The sequence below is a fragment of the Chinchilla lanigera genome, unplaced genomic scaffold (assembly GCF_000276665.1).
Source record: "Chinchilla lanigera isolate Chin_1 unplaced genomic scaffold, ChiLan1.0 scaffold00029, whole genome shotgun sequence".
Lineage (NCBI taxonomy): Eukaryota > Metazoa > Chordata > Mammalia > Rodentia > Chinchillidae > Chinchilla > Chinchilla lanigera.
The window spans coordinates 17,610,365-17,632,036 of record NW_004955430.1 but is presented as its reverse complement, the minus strand read 5'-3'; the positions used below and the strand labels follow the sequence as shown (position 1 = coordinate 17,632,036).

The window sequence follows — 21,672 nt, the reverse complement described above, 5'->3', positions numbered from 1 at the left end:
CACCATGGCCAGCTTGTATATGTTTATTTTTAATTGACACTTGGTAATTGTACATATTTGTGTGGTATAGTGTGACATTTCAATACATATATACAATGTATAATGACCAGATCAGATTAGTTAATATATCTCTTACCTTACACATAAAGAAATTATGTTGGGGACTTTCAAAATCGTCTCTACTGCCTATTTTGAAACATTCAGTTGTTGTCAGCCATAGTTATACTACTGTGCATTATTGTTGGGAGCTGCTGAAACTGGATATTAGTCATTTGTGTGAGGGCAGGACAGAGCCAGAGTGCCTCCAACATTCAAGCTACCTCAGTATTGAAAAAAGCATCCTGCCTGGACAGTTACAGTCTTTAGTCACTAGGCAACATTACCTCTCCTGATACTAACTTTGCAAGAGTATACAATAAATACCCCTACTGTTGAAGTCAGACCGCTTGCCCGTCAGGTAAGAGGTAACTCCACCTGACCTGGCTATTTATTGTCTTGTCTTTATTTTCTAAATCCTTGTGCTGTTTTCTCTCAGGGACCACCAATAGACCACCGAGTCCCACACATTATATAACTTCATTATGGTTTTATGTGCCCCCCTCCTCCAATCCTTTTGTATGGCTTTCCACCTACTATCATTATTACTTCATAAGGAATTCCATAGATAATAATAGTTTCATAACTGTTGTAAAGAATATAGGTGTGCACATTTGCAACTCTTAGGATCTATTCCTCCCCAATCAAATTTTTCTAACAGTCCTTTGAATCACATTAAATAAGCATTATATGCTAATGAAGAAAAATTTTTCTTAATTTTTTGGTTTATATTTAAGCATTATATTCCTTTGTATTTTAAAAGGGCCGTAATGATACCAAAAAGTATTGTTATAGTTTATGTCTGGATGTCCTCCCAAAGTCTAGGGGGTAGGCTTTTCAGAGGCAGATGAATCTAGAGTTTGTGATTGGTTCATTGTGTCATGCTGGGATTGAGAGTATGAGTGGACACCCACCCTAGGGTGGGTATTCTGTATACAGTATAAGGGAGGAAAAGAGGCTTGCTTCTCCCCTTTCCTTTAATTGCTCTCCCTGATCCATTGCCATGATCCATTGCCCCTGTGCCTTGCCGCCCTGCCTTGGAGCCAGCAGATTATGGACTGAATCCACAAACTGTGAGCTAAATGAACTTTTCCTACCTTGATTTTGGGCTGCAGGTATTTTGTCTCAGCAGTGAGAGATAAGTAAGACAAGTATGATTGTTAAAATATGATGCATTGTACAGTATTGACTTATATATGTGAGAATGACTGTCAGTATAAAGCAAAGATTAAAATTTCCCCAATTTTGTAAATTCCAGGGAGAAACACATCTTATCTTCCCTAAAAAAGCTTCAGTGGAGCAGTTGCAAAAAATTCGTGACCTGATTGCCATGGAGAGAAGTAGTAGGTTGGATGGATCAAATAAGAGCCATAAAGTAGAATCATCTCAGCAACCTAGATCCAGTACCCAACTTGCTACAGCACAGTCTTCAGATTCCAGTGGCTTAACTCAGTATACAGGGAACCATCAAGCGCAGTTAAATCCACCTTCTGCTCCAAAGGTAATGGTAGAATTAAACATTTTTTAACCATTATGTTAATTAAAACTGTTGAAATATCAAAAGCTGTAATTGATGCTGTGATTTATTTCTGAATTTATATCTCAGTATTCTTGGTTCTTACAACTTCATCATCTCTGTAAAAAATTATCAGATTTTTAGCAAATTACTTACATTTATATTTTAAAACTTACAGGTTATTGCTTCTCTTTTGTTTAAAATTATCATTTATAAATGCACATGTTGTCTTTGTACTTAAATAAGGTACACAAAGTAGCATATGTACTTAAAGTAGATGAAACTGCAGAATAGGGGTGTAGCCATGAAATTAGCAGATTTTCTCTATTGCATTGACATTTTTAATCTTAAATTTTACCTGTTGCCATTCACCATGGGATTATTAATTCCAGCAGCCCAACTATTATCAGCATCTTAATTCAGTGAAAAATTGGCCTCTTTAGTTATAAGATAAATAAAAATGTGTTAATGTGCTAATCATGGATGCTAGCCAATTGGTGAAGTTTAGCTATTAGAATACATAGATTTATACTCTGAAGAACTGAAACTAGATTTCTGATGTCTTCATAAAGCTAAATGATCCTCCGTAATATAAAACACCCTGGTTATAAAGACTCCTTTTTTTTACATTTTTTTTTTATTTTAAAGAAAATAGCACAAAAAAAAGAACAATAGCAAAATTCAAACAACACAAAGCAAGAACATTAAAAAATGATACAGGGTTTCAAACCAAATGATAGAGATTAACAGTGGTTGTTATATTACATATTGTTATCTTCAAAAAAGTTGCTCAGATTACCAGATGTAAGTATAGAAGATTGGGCTGGGGATTTAGCTCAGCGGCAAAGTGCCTGCCTGGCAAGCGCAAGGTCGTGAGTTCGGTTCCCGGTACCGGAGAAAAAACAAACAAACAAAAAAAAAGTATAGAAGATTGATCAAATCATTAAAGGGAGTAAGAAAATAATTTAAAAGAACATTAGAAACAATGCATAGTGTCACTAGGCAGGATTGTAGGAATTCACCAATGGATACTATACTGCAAATTGTTTTCATCGTATAAGTTGCTCAGATTACCAGATACAAGCATGCAAAATTGGTCAAAATATTAAAAAAAAAAACAACTTTTAATCATTAACTGTTCCCCTCAACAAACCATCAGACACCAACAACAGTACAGTTATGCCACTGATCGTATATATGTGTATATGTGTATATGTGTGTGTGTGTGTGTGTATGTATATATATAAAATGCCTTAGTAGTTAGAAACTCCTTTTGATAGAGGTTATTTTTCTTCTAAATGTTTACCATCAAAACTTTTTGTGGTATTTCTGTAGTGATCCTTTCAGTAACCAGCTTAAGCTCCTACCTTCTTATTTTACTTTTGGTAGAATGCATCTTATCAATAGTCTCCACATGGCAGAACTTTATATATAATCAGTTATTAAATCCACTCTTAATCTTCTCAAACTGGATAATTTGAACCTTAATTTATTAAAGGGGCTATCTTTCTTCCAGTGTATGTTTTTGGCTGCTTTGTCAAAGATGAAATAGTTGAATGTGCTTGGGATTGTTTCTGCATCCTCCATTCTATACCACTGATTTTCATGTCTGTTGTTGTGCCAGTACCATGCTGTTTTAATCACAGTAACTTTGTGATATAACTTCAAGTCCAGCATTTTGATGCCTTCAGGTTTGCTCTTGTTATCCAAAATTGCTTTTGCTATTCTGGGTCTTTAATGATTCCATATGAATTTTAAGAATTTTTTTTCCAGTTCTGTGAAGAACACTATTGGTGTTTTAATTGGAATTGCAAAAAAATCTGTATGTCAGTTTTGGGAATATGGCCATTTTGACTATGTTGGTTCTGCTTCTTCAGGAACAAGTGATGTCTTTACATTTTCTGACATCATCTTCAATTTCCTTATTCAGAGTGCTGTAATTTTTATTGTAGAGGTCTTTCATTTTCTTAGTTACATTAATTGGTAAGTAATTTTCTTGGTGCTTTTGTAAATGGTATTTTTTCCTAGTTTCTTTCTCCATAGGCTCATTATTAGTGTGCAGGAATGAAATTGGTTTTTGTGTGTTGATTTTATATCCTGCTACTTTACTGAATTTAGTTATTAATTCTAAACGTTTTTGGTAGATTTTTGGGGGTCTTCTGTGCACAAGATTATGTCATCTGCAAATATTGACAACTTGGTTTATCCTTTTCTTATATGTATCTTTTATTTCTTTTTCTTATCTAATTTTTCTTGCTAATGCTTGAAAACTGTGTTGAACAAGAGTGGTGATAGTTGACATCCTTGTTTTTGTTCCTGATTTTAGAGGGAAAGCTTCCAGTTTTTCCCCATTTAGTATGATGTTGACAGTAGGTTTGTCATAGACAGACCTGGAAATTTAGTTACTTAATGAGACTCAGTTTCAAAGTAAAAAATTTAAATAAGGATGGGAATAATGCTTAGTGTGAAGTGTTTGGGTTCAAACTAGTACATACTGCCAAAAAAAAATTATATACTGCTATAGCTCAATGTGAAGGCTCTGGGTTCAGTCTCTGGTACATATGGCCAAAAAAAAAAAAAAGTATATTGCTAATGAGTTACAGAAAAGCTTGAAAATAATTTATCTTACAAGTATCTCTTTGTCTTACAAGGATCTCTGTACCAAGTAGTAATTTGTTAGTGTTCCAGATTCAGCATATCAGTTGACATTTCCTGAATTGGGGGCTTCTTAATCTAGCAATTTAAGTAGAATTTGAAGTTTGAACCCTGTCTCTTTTTTTGAGATAGGTTCTCATTGTGTAGTTCAGGCTGACCTTGAACTCAGCAATCGTCCTACCTTAGTCTCCCACTGCTGGCATTATAGGCATGCGCCACCACACCTGACTCAGAAACCCTGTCAGTTACTACAGAGCCTCTAGGCATTGCAGAAAATATCAATTGGACAAGGGGGTGCATGTCTGTAAGTCCATCTACTCCAGTGGGTGAATGGGAAGACCACATGTTGAAGGCCAGCCTGGGCAATTTACACAGACCCTGTCTCTAAGTAAAATATACAAAGGTCTGGGGATCAACTCAGTAGTAGAGTGCTTGCCTAGCACACACAAAGGTCTGGGTTCAATCTCCATTACCACATACACACATAAAAATTGTCATTCTATCTCAACAATTTCTAAAATTTAAAAGAAAATAAACTTTCTCAGAGATGTATGCCATTAGTAGGCTAGTACTTACCAATTCTTCTCTAGCTCTTGAGATAAAATATATTTTTCTGTGTCCTTTAAAGGACTTAGGGAAAAGGAATCTTGATGTTTTTGTTTGTTTGTTTTGGTTTTGTTTCTTTGTTTTTAACTGTAGCAAAGTTTTATTAAAGGTAGGAAAAGAAACAGGCTGTTCAGAGGAAGTTCAGGCCGAATAAAAGTAGGGAAAAATTACACCCTACATTGTGAGGGTAGGCCACCATGGAGAGAGAACACAGTAGCCAAAACTCACTGTGGTCTTTTGTTTTTGTATCACCAACTCCTCAGGCTGAGGTTAGGTCTAGGCCATCCCATCACAACCTGCCCCAGGCTGGGACATAGCTCAGTGGCACAAGCACTTGCCTGGGAAGTGCAAGGTTCTGAGTTTGATTTCTGCTACAAAAAAAAAACCAAAACACCTGCTCCAGTTCTCATGAGACGTCCATATGCAGGACTTTGGAACTGTTCTGCGTATGTGTCCTGGAATTTTGTAATTAACAGTCATACTTACTTCCCCAGCCAGCTTTGTCATGCCATAAACTGTCTCATTTTCCCTGAGAAACACATATCCCCATAATTCCTTATGGCGTGTTGAGGGAGCGGAGGGCTCTTGTTTTCTATAGCTTCTTCCAGGTGGAAGAGGCTGTGGACACTATCTACTGGAGAGTATGTGCTCTCCCAACTTTAGGTGTTGTGGCAAAGGCACTTATTTAATTGAGTCACCTGCAAAGGCCAGATGCAGAAAGAAGCAAGTTTATTGGGAGCCGGCAGTGGGTACCTAGTACATGACTGAGCACAAACCCCGAAGGGTAGGAGGGGAAAATAGTTGTACAGTTCTAGTTCTGGGTCTATGGGGGATGGTGGTGCTGATATGATTTAGCGCAGCTATGGAAAGACTATAAAACATAGGCTGAGCTTGTGACAAAGGAACAAAGGTGTTTGACATTTTACATAAGGAACAAGCAGTCTTATGACAGAGCATGGGGTGGTATTGAGTTAGGTAACTATGACAACATTTACAAGAAATAAACTTAAGAAAACAGAGACTTAAGCTTTAAAAGGGCACTAGAACACAAAATGGCATTGGTTTAGTTTTCTTTCCCATATCATAGGGAGTTGTGGCTCACTGGCTGGGTTGAAGGAAAAAAACACTGTCAGAAGACAATGAGAAGAGTGACTAGTGAGCTGTCTGTTCATTGGGAGAAAGAAAGTAGCTTTACTATTGTGTTGGAGATATAGAACCCAAACATGAGGAGCAGGTGTTTCCACACTTGTTGCAGAAGACAGAGTAGGGCAAAGAGGGAGATAAATTATCCAAGAACCTGAGTGCCATAGCTTTAGCAAGATTACCCACCTAATGGATCTAATCAAAAGTGGGAGCCTCGATACAGGTGCCTATTTAAGCTGTGGTGAGTTAGGGTGATTAGTGACTGCTTATCTGCCCTTGGAGCAATATGGGAGTTTTGCTTGCTGGAGAGAAGCCTCGGTTCTTCTAGAGGTTCTCAGGAATAGCTTTCTTCTTAGTCCTGTAAAAGTTCTAGTGGCCATTTTCTATGTAGGATCTTTATAGCTTGTCAGTGTGTCTCTCTTTTTTTTTGTATCAGGAATTGAACTCAGAACCTCGTGCTTGTAAGGCAGGCACTGTGCCACTGAGCTATATCCCAGGCACATCACTATGTCTTTTGAGGAAGGACCAGAATGGTTCCTTAGGAACTGAGAATAAGGCTAGGGCCTTGAGGGGCTATAGGGCTACTCTTCTTGCCTCCCTGTAAGGCTTTTGATTTACCAAAGGAACTCAAAGTGTATACTTGGTGTCCCTTATAATGCATGACTGCAACCTGAATCTTTTTTTATATAGATAATTCTTAGTTACCCATGGAGCACTAGAATACACTTTTTTGGTTCGCTGTTGTTGTTGTTTTTTTGTGAGACAGGGTCTCAGTATGTAGTGCGGGCTGACTTTAAACTCAGCGAGAATACACATATTTTTTATTTTTTTAATCACATATTTTTGTTATTTAAATTATTAATCACCACTAGTTACTGTACTATAAAAACTGACAATTATTTTTTTCTGCCTTGCCAATTTTGAGGAGGGATACTAAGGTTATGGTGTACTAAAGTCAGGGTGCAAGAGAGAGTTTTAAAAACCGTTTAACAAATATATATATACACACATATATATATATATATGTATATATATATAAAGCTAGAAGAATCCTGACCTTTGTAACTTTATTTCTTTGGTTACAAACATATCAAGTAATATTTAAAATATAAGTGAAACTGTTAAAATGTACCAGTAAGCTTTTGTTTTAATACACAAAGTACTGGAATATATTGGTTCTCAGTAAATGGTGGTGGTGGATGTTGGAAAGTTATTTTGCTGCCTGTCCTGCACATTTCATATAAATAGAACTATACATTATGCAGTCTTGCTTCTAACTCTTTTTTAGTTTGTGTAATGCATTTGAAGTTCCTTCATATTATAGAATATATCAGTCTTTTGTTCCATTTTATTGCTTAGTAGCGTTCCATTGCAAGGACATGCCATATCTTTATCCATTCATCATTTTTTTCATATTCCTTTTACTGATAAAAGAATTTCCTCATGCCCTTCAGTAGGAGAGTTCCTAAATTATATTGTATCCTTATTTTCGTATACTTAGCATCTGTTAAAAGTGATAATGTTGTATTTTAAATAATAATGTTGTCTGTTTTGACATGAAAAGTATTTTTTAGTGCACAAGAATGCATGTATTTATTTATTCTTTGTTGTGAAAAACCTTGGAATGTAGATTTAAAAAGACAGATCCAAATGGTATTTTGACATATAACATCAGGGCTAAATGTGCCCTAGTTTACTTCAGCTCTTGCTTCATTTATATGAAAAGTATAATTATATGGAAAAAAGCAAACAATTCCAACATTAAACAGCAAGTTTTGTATATATGTAATAGTTGTTTTTCATATCAAAAACACACACAGACATCTTAAAGATATTTCCTCAGTAGTGAAATTATTGGACAATTTGATATTATTTACAGTGTTAGTATTTCCTGATTCTTTGCAAAATCGTTATTTTATTGAATTTTATTGAATTCCAAGTTGATTAAAACTGACATTTAAAAATTCATTACTGAACAGAACCTTCAGCTTTAATAACATTTAATAACAGGCTCTAAATCTGAAAGCCACAAGAGTAAAGGATTGCATCAAGGTGGAAAGATAGCTGCTGGGCTTGAGGAACCTTGATGTTTCACCACAGAAGAGAATTTGCTCATCCAGCTTCCCCTGATAGACATGATATGACAGAATCATACACATTGTACTTCCTTTCCTACAAAGTCTTAAATATATCTCACATCAGAAACCAAAATAAGTGGAAGCATGATTAGTGAAGAAAAACTTTCTCTGGTCTAAAACAGATTTCACATTTTAAACTTCCACTTGTGCTCCAAATAACTTTTATTCTGTCAGGCAATTAACTGCTGCCTTACACAGCATTAGTACATGCTTACCCAGCTGCTGTAATCGCCATGCAATCAGCAACCTTCTATTTTTATGGCTTGGTTTTTTTCAGAGTGTGCCAATGAATATGTGAAGAAATAAATCAGGAAAATAAACTTTATTATTCAAGATCATTCAAATGCCATTAAAACCATAATGAATAAGAAATGTCCATATTAAAAGGATTAAATTAAATATAAAAATACTCTGGATGAGTTCTTATCATCTCAGTAAATGAAAATCTTCATTAAAAAAAAAAGAAGGGGCCCGGGATATAGCTTAGCAGCATCGCACCTGCCTGGCAAGTGCAAGGTCATGAGTTCGATTCCCAGTACCAAAAAAAAAATTGTATTTTAAATAATAAAAAAAAGATACTACTTTAAGTGCCTCATTTTTGTGTTTTTCTTTTTCCCCCCCCCAGTACCAGGAATCAAACTCATGACCTTGCGCTTGCCAGGCAGGCGCTGTGCCGCTGAGCTAAATCCTCAGCCCCTAAGTGCTTCATTTTTATAAGAATTCTTTCAAACAACATGGAGACTTTTTACTATCTTTACATCAATTCTGCTAAAGGAGCATATTCTCCTCCCTTGCAAAATCTCTAGATTAGTGCTTTGTGTTAAACTGAGAAAATAGATTGTTTTTAAGGAAGGCAGTCCTTCTTTTGTTCCAGTAGCCTTCTCTTTTCCCATTTGCTATGGAATCTCACATGGGCTGTATCCAGTCTTTTACCTCCTTCTGTCTGGCAGGTTGTCTCCATGGCCCTAATTCCTATGGACCTGTTCTCATGTGTTCTTCTGGCTTCATGTGTAGATTTCTGAACATAATCCCAAACCGTCTGAATCAATGAAGAGGGATGAACTTCGGAGTTCACATTGTTAACAGTAGGTCTCCTGTTGTAGAAACAAATCAATAGCACACAGATATCCCTGGATCTTGTGTATTTATATGTCTTACTGCTCTTCCCCTTGCTCATCATGTATCTGTATTATATATTTGTCTGTTGGAGTTCTGTACTTCATGTGCCCTATGGATAAATGATAAATATTTTTGTATATACACTCTAAATATATTTTTATTTGTATATAAATTACATATAGACATATATTTAGACATATAGATCACTGACAATATACTGTATACAGTATAAAACATAGTAAAGAAGAGCTAAGTACTAAATAATGTCTAATTCTAAAAAAATTTACAGCATATTTATTGAATCCATATTTTAAATCCATAAATCCATATTTTAAATAGGTTTTTTTTCTTTTTTTGAGACAGGGTCTTGCTACATAGTTCAGGCTGGCATTGAACTCACTATGTAGCCCAGGCTGGCCTTGAACTCACAATGTAGCCCAGGCCTCAAACTCATGGCAATCCTTCTGCCTCAGCCTCTCAAGTACTGGGATTACAGGCATGTGCCACCACACCTGGCTTAAATAGTTTTGTTAATTTTTGGATTCTAAGTTTGTTAGATATATCACAGCTTTTTATTTTGTTTTGTATTGTTTTTTGTGTTAAAATGTAGCTGTTGAAGGGTTTTCATTGAAAAAGTACATGTGTTAGTCCTGTTGTTCTTTCCTTATTCACATGTGCTTTCCTTATTAGTATTAACTTTAATGTCCATGTTCTTGGTAATCTTTTTAAGCCAGGGTCGATGGTTAATTCAGTTAAAACTACATCATGTAATCTGTAAATCTGTTTAACCAGGTTCATTGGAACTGTAAAACTTTGTAGCATAACAATTTTTAGAAGCAGGAATGAGCATGACACTGTTAATCCCTCTCCTTTGTGGCATTTTTTTTTCCTTAAGGTAGTTACGCCAGTAATAAATCAAGCAGTGACTATTATAACTTAATACTTTACTTTCTGAGCAAAAATAATATAAATACAAGTCCTAATATTTTTTGCCCACATCCCAGTGGACTGTTTTGTACAGCTCCCTGGTTGCCTGTAGCCTACTTTGGGATACCACTTGTACAACTCAGCCTCTTGCAACTTGATTTCTTTATTAACACTGTTATAAGACTCTTCTTCACTAAGGTTAATAGTGTCCATGTTACTAAATTCCATGAATTTTTTCCAGTTTGTTTTTACTCGACCATTTAGTAGTCCTTTTTGTGGGTGATACCCCCTTTAAGTGATTCAACTACTGACCCATTTATTCGTGTCAAAACCCATTCCTAACGTTTTTCTCCTTTCCTAACCACTCCTCTGTAGTAGTTAGTCACCAAGATGTGTTGGTGCTATTTCCTCAGTTATTTTCAGATCCATTCACTTTTTTCTTTCTTTTTTCTAAGAGTAGGAAAATTTATTGGGGAATAGCAATAGCTCCTGAGAGACAGGAGAGATCCTGAATGGGTTGCCAGTGAGCCCACTTCTCTGAGAAAATTTTATAGAGCAAAGTCACTAGAAATTGATATAACATGGGTCAAATTATAATCGACCAATAAGATTACAAGTATAGCCACTTAACTAATACTGATCCAGCAGTAGCAAGGGCATATGGATGACATCATTAACATTGGTGGTTAATCAGTAGTCTTAGTCTTGTCTTTAGTTTTAGTAATCTTAGTCTTGGTGGGAGAGGATGGCCCACCCCTAATAAGATAATGATTTATTTATATGGGAAATCTCTAAAAGGTGGTACCAGTAATCTCAGACTTCCTTAGAGAAATCTGTAAATCTGGCAGTTATAACTTTAATCTTCTTCAGATGTGCCTCAAGCCAACTTCTTATGCATTCTCATCTTCTGCACTGACTCCCTCAAGGGCCTAGCCCTGTCTGACAGCCTATATTTCTGCCTAACTTAGCTGTCTATAATATTCCCCCCTCTGACAAGCTCTCCCTAACCGTCGTTAGGGGAGGTAGTTGGGGGATAATTTCCATCTAGGTGCTTTGAGCTGAGAAGGGTCAGTATAGAGGAGACCACAGTCAAGGGCCTTCTCCAGAGAGCTAATCTAATGAGCCTTGTCTAGAAGTCATGTTGCAAAGGACCTGTGAAATAATTTACATTTATGAACTAGTTACTTGTGGATGTATTTGTAATTTTCATTTCACTCAGTGTGAGAATCGACACATGTTTTCGAGGTGCTTTTGTTTCAATCAGCATTACCACCATTTAATACTCAGAAATGTAAGACTGAGATGTTTAGTGCCAGCTTCTATGATTGTGTTTGTATTTTAAATCATCCTTTGTGTCCTGAGTTGAACCAGTAAGAAGACTTGTCAGTAAGGTTTACTCGTTTGTTCTTGTTCCAATATACAAACCATTTATGTAAAAAAAAAAAAAAATGCTTATCACACTAAATCCTCAAATAGAAGTGGCTTATTTGGTACACTAGGAAAAAAAAAAAAATAGAAGTCATGTTGCAGTTTAGCAGTTACAAACTCCCTTTACAGGGTCGATTGAATGGATCCCAGTAAAAGGAGTCTCTGGTACATTTGTCATTGATTCCATCTGCCTGATCACTTGGAGTTTGGCAGCCTCTAGGCAAGAATAAACAAATTTTCTAAGACATTAAAGTATGTATGATCAAAGCATGAGCACTAGAATGGAAAAGCAGGTTGGGGAAAGAGCCACATCAAGAAATTGCTCTTCAGGGACTGGAATAGCAATTGTAACCAGTTGGCTCCTAGCCCTCTTCTGATGAAGATTACCTGTAAGTCTGGTATTTCTTGTCGTAAGTCCCTCTAGATTTAGCTTTAAGAAGATGGAGAGTTTGGTGGTTTCAAAGGACAATTTAGGTAAGAAATTCAAAGACTCTTGAGCTTTTATAACTTTTACCATAGTTTTTTATCCTCACTGAACCATAACAATGGTCAGCTACCAGTGTAGCTGGAAACTACCAGAAGGAGTCATCAGTTGGAGCCCCTTTTTATATCTAGCTTTTATTACTACAGTATTGTTTTCATACATCTTTTGGTTATACTTTTCTGCTGGGTGTTTAATCCATGTTAAAGTGAGGCCCATGTTAATCAAAATTAATGTCTTGATGTCTGTCAAGGTCACTTAAGTCTCCTCAGGCATTACTTCTAGAGCCATGTACAGAGCCTCTCAGCTGCTTTGTCAGTGTTAGCCTCCAGGATAGGTCACAGCCTTGCTTGACTGTGTTATTTTCTATAAAAACACGAGAGGCTTCCCTCTTTGGTGACCCTCTTTTTTTGGCATACTGTGCACTCATTGATTCCTGTACTCTAGAGTCCAGCAGTCTCCCAGCTCAGGGTGACTCACCAAAATTGTAGGATCCTATAGAAAAGGTTTCCTGATACCCATGGTGTTTGTTGACTTTGGAGGGCCAGGGCCAAAATATTAGCTGTCTTAGTCCAATTATCTTTCTGGTTCTGGGCTCCACACTTCAGTTGTTGAACACCCAGAAGAGAAGATCAGTTACATCAGTACTGCAGTGGAACAGTAAGCTTAACTATTACAATCTCATGTGGATATCAAGCACTTTGAAATATAAAGCATAGCCAGTGGACTGTAATTATTTTTGCCAATCATTGTTTTAGTAGTTGAATCCCTGCAGAATATTAACAGACAACAGTTATAAAGTTTTACAGAGAAAACTTGAGATCAAGAGCCACATATAGTATTTCATCATGACATGTTATTATCTGTGAAACACATTTAAATGTCTGTCTTAGTATAGAATAACCTTTTTAGTCAATCATCTCTATCTAGTAAAAAAAGATGCTCTCACCTTAGAGCTGTTAAAGGATTTGTTATCCTTTAATACATGTTATCAAAGAAGCATGTGATATGTCTAGACTGCTCAGTGGCTGAGCATCTCTAAGTGTAGTGATGCATGTGTAATATATATATCACATAAGCTTTTAAAAAAACTATCCTTTATTGATGGTCTCATGGTGTGACATATATCTCTTACCATAAGTAGCTGGAGCACAAGAGAAAGGCAGATAATCTGAATCTAAAAGAAAAGTTTATCACCCTGAACAATCCTGGTTTTACATCTTAAAAGACCTGTACACCTAGAAGTCATGAATACATGTAGTACACCATGAAATTAGCAATAATAAATGTCAGAACTATATGGAAACCTTTGTTTCTTAGTTTAGTTTTATACCAAGAGTATCTTTTTTCTTTTTTTTTTTTTCCAGTACTGGGAATCGAACTCACAACCTTGCACTTGCCAGGCAGGCGCTGTGCCGCTGAGCTAAATCCCCAGCCCCCAAGAGTATCTTTTAATAAGAAAACCTTATTGTTTTAACCACAGAAAACTTAACCTTTTGATGTTAACCAGTGTAAACATTACAATGCCTGTTTGCCTAGTTTCTGTTTCTTTGGCATTGGCTTATAGTATTATCTATGACCCTTAGGCAATCTCAGTCTTGAAAAACAACTGCTTAGAACCATTATGTCACCTTGGCTAAAGTGGTGCAATCACCAATAACAATAGCATGGAGCACAGCCTAGAAAATGGCCAACTGTGCTATTAATTTGCCACCTTTAACTGTATGAACTAGATTTGTGGTTATATAACAAAATCTAGAATGAAACAGAAAACTGTATGCAATTAAACCCTCAATATAGTGATTTTACCTTAAAAGGGGTTGGGGGGAAAAAAAGAGAAAGAGAAGAGGAAGAGATTAGAAACAAGGCTGCAAGACAAAAGAAGATCACCCAAATTTTGGAAAAATGAAAGAAGACAGGAAGGAAAGGGAAGAAATAAAAACAACAGCAACAAAAAAGACTAGAAACCATGTTCACGCTCAGAAACAAAACAAGAAAAAAAAAAGTCTACCGTCAGAGTAGTGGATAATCTCAGTGAGCCTGCACCTCTAATTCCACTGAACTTCAGGCTGGTTTCTGGCCATGAGGCTGGCACCAGACCCATTCAGCCTGCAGCGCTTCTTGTGCCTCCTGCCAGCTTGAACTTGACTCCCTGACCTCCTACCAACTTGAACCTGACCCTAACACTGGGAGCCAAGAGATGGAACCAGCAGTTGCTCTGAGTTCTCGGGTGGCCCCTCTCTACGATGGCTCCCAGCCAGTCGCCCTCTTCCGGTGGACAGCTTAACCCAGATACTAACCAGCCCCTATAGTCCGCTGGGTGCACTGCTTGTTCCACTGGTGCATTTCTCCATGGAGGCCTCTGAGGTCACCATAGTAACCAGTTCAAGCTGCCCCTTACTCTGAGTCCAGCTCGGTGGAAGCACTACCTGCCATCTCTTCCTACTTCTTTGAGGTGTCTCTTGTTGCTCTCACTGTGGGTTTCAATTCTTGCATCAAATCCTTCCTGGGTCCTGGGAACCCACCTCTCTCCTACTCCTCAGATTGCTATATTCCAGCATCTGGACAGCAAACATTAGAAAGGCTCTTTAAGTGTTGCTCACCACTCTGCCATCTTAGTGGAAGTCTCCATGTCACTGTTAAACAAACAATTCCAAAGTCTGATTGTTGAAAACACAAATTCTGAAGGTGGTCTAGCCTCCCCTAACTGTTCCTACCCTGGGGATCTTCAGTGGCTGGAGTCAAAGTGATGGTTGTGATCTGTTAACTTGACTGCAGTAAGAATCACCTGGCGGGGCGGGTTGGTAGAGTCTAGATGTGTCTGTCCTGCCTAGGCTCTTTTTAAATGCAGTCTGAGAATATGTATCTCTTGGTATCTGTAATACACTTAAACTCACAGATTAAAAACTGTACCCAATTGTCTGGCAGTCTCAAGTTTCACATTAGTAATGGCACGTTTATCGTTTTTCTTCTCACATGTATGTGACTGAAGAGAAAAGCTGACTAAAACTTTGTTTTCACCCTTGGTTCCCCACTGAAACCAGTGAGAATGTTGGTTACACAGGCAGTTGGATTATTGCTGGTTAGTTTTGGAACTCCTTGGCTCACCAGACTACCAGGAAAGAAAAGAAAAAACTTGGGGTGTTCTTTTTTAACTTAGACTTTTCTCCTAGCAGAACTTTCTCAGAGGATCTAGAGGATTATTGTTTTTACCTGTTACTGGCCCCATAACTGTATTGAGACATATCTGAAAAGGGAGTCTTATTAGAAAAGAAAGAAATACTTAGGGGTGTCATGAAATAAAAGCAAACTTTTGTCTCCTTCCAAAGATCATGGTAGGATCTCCAAGATGATATAGGGGAAATACATGTCACCTCTGCTCAATGTCAGCTATTCAAGTTTGTGTTCCCCAAAGTCAAAGAATGAATTCTAAGGAACAACAGAGGTTGAGAGTAGGAAAGTTTATTGAAGAATAGGAATAGGGAATAAGAATAGCTCCTGGGAGACGAGAGGGGCCCCAAATGGGTTGCCCCATTCACTTTTCTCTACTATACTGTAAGCACCCAAGTTTAAACCACCAGCTCTCTTGGGGTACTGTAGTAGTCCTTGTCAGATTCCCTGATGCCTGCTTTTTCCACATGACAGCTATCAGGATGTTCTGATGTACAGGTATGATCATTTTACTCTCTTGGTTGAATCCCACTAATGTCTTCCCATTGCATTGAAAAGAGACCTGAAAAGTCTAGCTGCTTACCAACCTAGCTTCACCTTCGGATTTATCTGTCCACCATTACTTCTCCAATGAGCACCCTCATTTCTCTAATCCTTCCAAGTATGAGTATACCCTCTATGTACTTTCCAGGCTGTCTTACTGCTGTTTCTTCTGACATGAGTGTTCTTTCCCCTCTTCCTTGCTAGCTTTCTTTTTTCCTTCATATTTTATGATAAATATCATTTTTCCAGGGAAATGTCCTTTTTCAGGTCATAAAATAAAGTCTTATTTTATATTTATTTGTTCTAGGCAATAGCTTTCTTTTCTTTGGTCTCCCTTATTTTCCAAAAGTTTGTTAAATGACTGTGGTGGTTCTGTAACTTAATGCCTTTTCCCATTAGACTGTAAAGGGATTGTGCCAATCTTGCGTGCCCATCCTAGTTCTTAATACAGTGCTCAACATGCCTTATTTGGTAATGACTTGCTTTTTTAAAAAAAATCAATCTCCACTTGGATATGTATATTTAACCCATTCACATACGTTATAATTGTTAATTACATTGAATTTATTTCTGAACTTTATTTTGTATTGCTGATTTCTTTATCTTTTTTTTTTTTTTTTCTTTCCGGTACCAGGAATCGAACTCACGACCTTGCACTTGCCGCTGAGCAGGTGCTTTGCCGCTGAGCTAAATTCCCAGCCCCTCTTTTTGTTTTTTAGTTTGTTTCATTGTTTTCAGTGAGCTGTCTGGTGCAAATTATTTTTTATTTTATATACTCTTTCTTAGTGCTTAAAGGCTTTCAGGATTTTGTTTTTAATCTTACTTTTTTGGAATGTCTTAATTTTATGCCTAGTTTTTGTTTTGGTCTCTATTTGTTATGGGTCTTCAGCTGTGTGAAATTTGCTTATGTTTCTTTGAGATGTTTATTCCATTGTTTCTACCATCTTTCTAAAATTTCTGTTAACTGAATATGAAAACATTCGGATTTATCTTCAGTGTCTATTATTTTTATGCTTTATTCTCAGAAAATGCCTTTGTTTAGTTTTTAAAATGCTGGTATTACAGGTATATACTGCCACAATTAATCATTCTTTTGCTCTTTTTATTCGGTTTAATATCATCTATACTTCCTTTTATACTGGTTAAATATTTATTTCCACAATCTGTAATAGTATTTTTCTCTGAATACAAATGATCTCTAACTTGCAGTGATTTGACTTAAACAATTTGACGTAATATTTTTCAACTTTGTAGTGATGTGGAAGAAATACAGTATGAAATCAGTTGAAACCATACTTGAGCCGGGCATGGTGGCACACGCCTGTAATCCCAACACTCAGGAGGCTGAGGCAGGAGGATCATTGCAAGTTTGAGACCAGCCTGGGCTATAAAGTGAGCTCAAGGCCAGCCTGAACTGCATAACAAGACCCTGTCTCAAAGATAAAAAAATAAACCATGCTTGTAATTTTGAATTTTGATCTTTTTCCTGGTCTAGTGATATGCAGTACAATAAATAATCTGTGGTGATGGTGGGCAGTGGGGGTGATCTATATCTCCATTCAGCCATCCCATCACAAGGGTAAACAGCTGATTCAGGGAGCACTGTGCTGTTAACATTCAGTAGGTTAAATGTATTAAATGCATTTTCAACAGAAGCTTCTATCAACTTATGATAGTGCGTTAGTCCACTTTCCTATCACTGGGGTAAAATACCTGACATATACAACTTAAAGACAAGCAACTTGATTTTGGCCCATGGTTTTACACATTGCTGTCCATGGTTGGCTGGCTCCAAGACAGAAATGGTATGGAGGAAGGCTGCTTAACCCATGGTGACCAGGAAGCAGAGGAAAGAGGAAAGGGGCAGGAATATGAATACACATTTTGAGGTCACATTTGTCAGTGACCTACCTTTCCATCCAGTCTACCTCCTAATAAAGCATTCAGCTATGGTTTCTTTAATGGATTAATCCACTGCTGAGCTTAGTGCTTCATGATCTAATCACTTTCCAAAGTTTTCACCTCTGATCATATGCGACTTTGAGGGGACCTCTCTTGGCGGGGGAGGGTGTACCAGGAATTGAACTGAGGACCTTGCATTTGCCAGGCAGGTGCTTGTGCCACTGAGCTATATCCCCAGCCCAAGGGGAAATTTTATATCTGAACCATAACAGATAGTAAGTTTATCAAGATAAATATATATATCAGCCCATGATTAAGTCGAGTGTGCTCTGTATCCTGAAGCTACCCTTTTTTACTCTTTACTGTATTTGCTGCCATTGCTATAGGATTAGTATCTTCTTGGCAATATATATTGTTTTTATAGATCCATATGCACTTGAGAATCCTTGCTAGTCTGTCTATGAATCTTGCATTTGCTTCCAGCAACTGTATGTGGGGCAAGACATGCTGCATGGTTGGGTGTGCCAAAGCAGTTGATCTAGTCTTGATTATTCCTCTTTACTTTTGGGGAATATAAGCATGCAGCCTCCCTGCTCAGTGGCACAGTTCTTTGCTGATGACATGGCAAGGAGGGAAAGCCAAAATGAGTAGCTGTTTCACCTGCAGAACTGGGCCAGTTTCCCTAAAACTTACTCCAACATCCCTTCCTGATGTATGGATTCTGTGTCTCGTCTGTTGGGAGTATTTTGGAAACTATTTTTACTTTTCATCACCACTCTGTCTGAAGAGCATATTACCTTGATTTGTTTTTCCTCTTAGTTCATTCATATCTCTTTTAGGAGTTTCTCAGAATTCTTGATCCCTTAAAACCATGTCTCCTTTGCTTATGCTGTACTTTATAAGGATTTGAAGTAAATATAGCATTTATATTTACTACATCTGAAGTCAATATAGCATTTCCGATGCATTGCTCAGAACACTCTCCTGATCAAAGCTTATGGTCAAGAATTCAGCATATGCCTGTTTAAATATGTCTTCTGTAATATATACAAAGAAATAAAATAGATCACCTTAGACTCTGATATAGACGTGACTATCTGCTAATACTAATATTCTAAGGGGTTTGTATATAATTATGTATTTCAGTGAATTTATGCGTCCTTCCTTTATCTATGAAATCAGAGAACCACAAAAGTTTTTTATTATGTGTTACTTTTGTAGCATATAGTGAAAAGCTAATTCCAATATTTTTTTCTATTAGGTTACAGCTGATGCAACCATTCTGAAAGTTCTTCAGTCCAACATTCAGCATGTGCTGCTCTATGAAAATCCCATTCTTCAGGAGAAAGCATTGACTTGTATTCCAGTCAAAGAATTAAAAAGGAAATCACAAGAAAAGTTATCCAGAGCTAGAAGTTTGGATAAAGGTAGCAGCTTTACATCATTGCTAAACAATACTGAAATAGAGCCTTTTGCTGTGTATGTTGTAAATATGACTCGTTTCTATAGAGATGTTTAAAAGTATATTAGATTTTTAATAGTATATTAGATGTATTTTTTAAAATTTTTTATATTGTGAAATACATATATGAGGAAATTTACTAGCCATTTTTAAGTGTACAGTTAAGTGCTATTTAATTTTTAAATTCTTCGTTTGTTTTTTGAGACAGGATCTCCCTATTAGTACAGCCTGGCCTCAAACTCATTGCAATCCTGCTTCATCCTCCTGAGTGCTGAGATTACAGGTGTATGCCACCATGCCCGGCAGCACTGTTAAGTGTTCATAATGCTAGATAGTCATCACCATCAGCCAGCTCCACAACTGTTTTGTCTTTTAAAGCTAAAACTGTGTATCCAGTAGGAAGTTACTTTTTATTCCCTGTCCCTCCTCCTTCCAGCCTCTGGCAACTACCATTCTGTCTCTATGATTTTCACTACTCTTATCTCGTGTAAATGTGGAATCATACAGCATTTGTATTTTTGTAACTCAGTGATTTCAGTTACCATTATTTTCTCAAGATTCATTCATGCTGTAACATTGTAGAATGTTCTTCCATTTTAAGGATGGGCAATACTCCATTATGTGTATATCCCATGTTTTGCTTCTCCTGTCATCTGTTGATGGACATTTGGGTTGCCTTCATCTTTTAGCTATTGTATGTGATGCTTCTATGAAAATGTGTGGATATATACCTAGACGTGAAATTGGTGTATCATACGGCATTTCTTGGAATTGCCATGTCATTTTACACGGTTACTATCATCTTACATTTCTATCAACAGTGCACAAAGATTTCAGTTTCTTCACATCCTCACCAGCACTTAGTGTTTTCTGTCTGTTTTATATAGTAGCCAGGGATAAGGTGGTATCTCTTTGTAGTTTTGATTTGCTTGTCCCTACTTGAGCATCATCTTCTGTGCTTCCTAGCCATTTGTGTATCTTCTTTGGACAAACGTCTATTCCAGTCTTATGAACATTATCTTGTAAAGCTGTTTTATTTTTAATCTGAATGTGTTTCCACTTTAGTCACTGATAGATGAATATTTTTAGGTTAAGTAATTTAGCACATGGAATATATGATAGGATTATTAGTTTGACTTAGTAAAATTTAATATGAATCTGACAGAAACCATTTACAGAATTAATATGTCATCAAGCTATTGTTTTACTTTTGCTAGTCTGTGTCCCATAAAATCTACTGATGGTCTCCACTGACATTGCCCCAGGATATTTCCCCCCTAGATATAAATAAAATTACTTTTTTGTTGTATATGTGTTTATGTTAACATGTACCCACACACATTCTCTCTTTCAAACCTAAGAACTTTTAATTGAAATAAGAAAGAATGAACATACTGGCTAATACTGGGCTAGTGTGAAAATAAATAAAAGATTGGGCTTTTAACACCAGAAAGGACGTGACAAGAGAGAGACCAAGAATCTCCTCCCAAGTGTAGCAAACAACATACATAGAGACAGTTGTAGGGCCTGCTGCAGAGCAGTGCGAATGTAGTTTGGCTGTGTGAGGGGAGTGTGCAGGTGCTGTGGCTGCAGGTGTGAGAGGCTTTCAGTATCCTCTACTGTTCTGTTGTCTGGTGTTCTTTTCTCTTGGATAACAATCTGCTTGCTTTACATCTCTTAGTGTAATGGATGATAGGTCAGGATAAGACCATGTTTTAGCACTGATTTCAAGCAGATCAGTATATACTGGATTATCTTCAAGTTGTTTTTTTTTTTTCCCAGAAGGAATTAAAGGTAAAAAGATGTCTTATAAAGATAGAAATACAAAATAAGGACCAATGAAGGAAGCACATATCTCACCCAAACAGCTGCTTGTACACTATTGTTATGTATTGCTATTGTACATTGAACATATAACAAAAGTGATATATGCCCTGTTCATCAGAAAAGAGGGAATAAAATGACTTTTCTGGGCGGTCATGTCTTGAATACTTAATTCAGCAGGGTTAACTATTGAAGCAGATCAAAACTCTGGTTAAGGAAGATCTATCAGTAATAGCTATAAATTGGACAAATTCAAGAATACAGGGAGAGAATTGAAACATAGTAATATACTTTATATAAGAAGATGAACAGGTATTGGGATTGCAAGGGAAAGATGGAGAACTTGGTTTGGTGATAGAATTTATGGTACTTACACATAATACGACAAAGAGTTGTATATCTCTAAGGAAGATTTCAGAGATGACTGGCTAGTTTTGAACCCAGTTAAGTAGAAAATTAGAGGACTTAGCAGGAACAGACTTGACAGGAAAGCAGAATTCTAGCTTGAGATTCCTGCTGCAAATTGTGTGGACTGCCAGTGGAAAGATGGGCCTGGAATTTGGCTAAGGGGTCACACCTTGGATTCACTTCAGGGTAAGAGGTGAAGCCATGAAGGAAGAGAGATTGGCAAAATTAAAAAGACAAAGAGAGGCCGGGCGTG

The 21,672-nt window shown here is 37.0% G+C and overlaps 1 protein-coding gene and 1 pseudogene across 1 annotated transcript in view; both read left to right on the top strand.

The window, feature by feature from the left end:
- Window positions 1-548, top strand: part of LOC102029428 — a 2,341-nt pseudogene extending 1,793 nt beyond the window's left edge.
- Window positions 1-21,672, top strand: part of Ngly1 (N-glycanase 1) — a gene marked incomplete at its 5' end in the record, with an annotated part of 81,246 nt that overhangs the window by 13,528 nt on the left and 46,046 nt on the right. Inside the window, 2 exon segments of the mRNA XM_013515676.1 lie at window positions 1,355-1,597; window positions 18,987-19,152. Coding sequence (XP_013371130.1) covers window positions 1,355-1,597; window positions 18,987-19,152 — 409 coding nt within the window.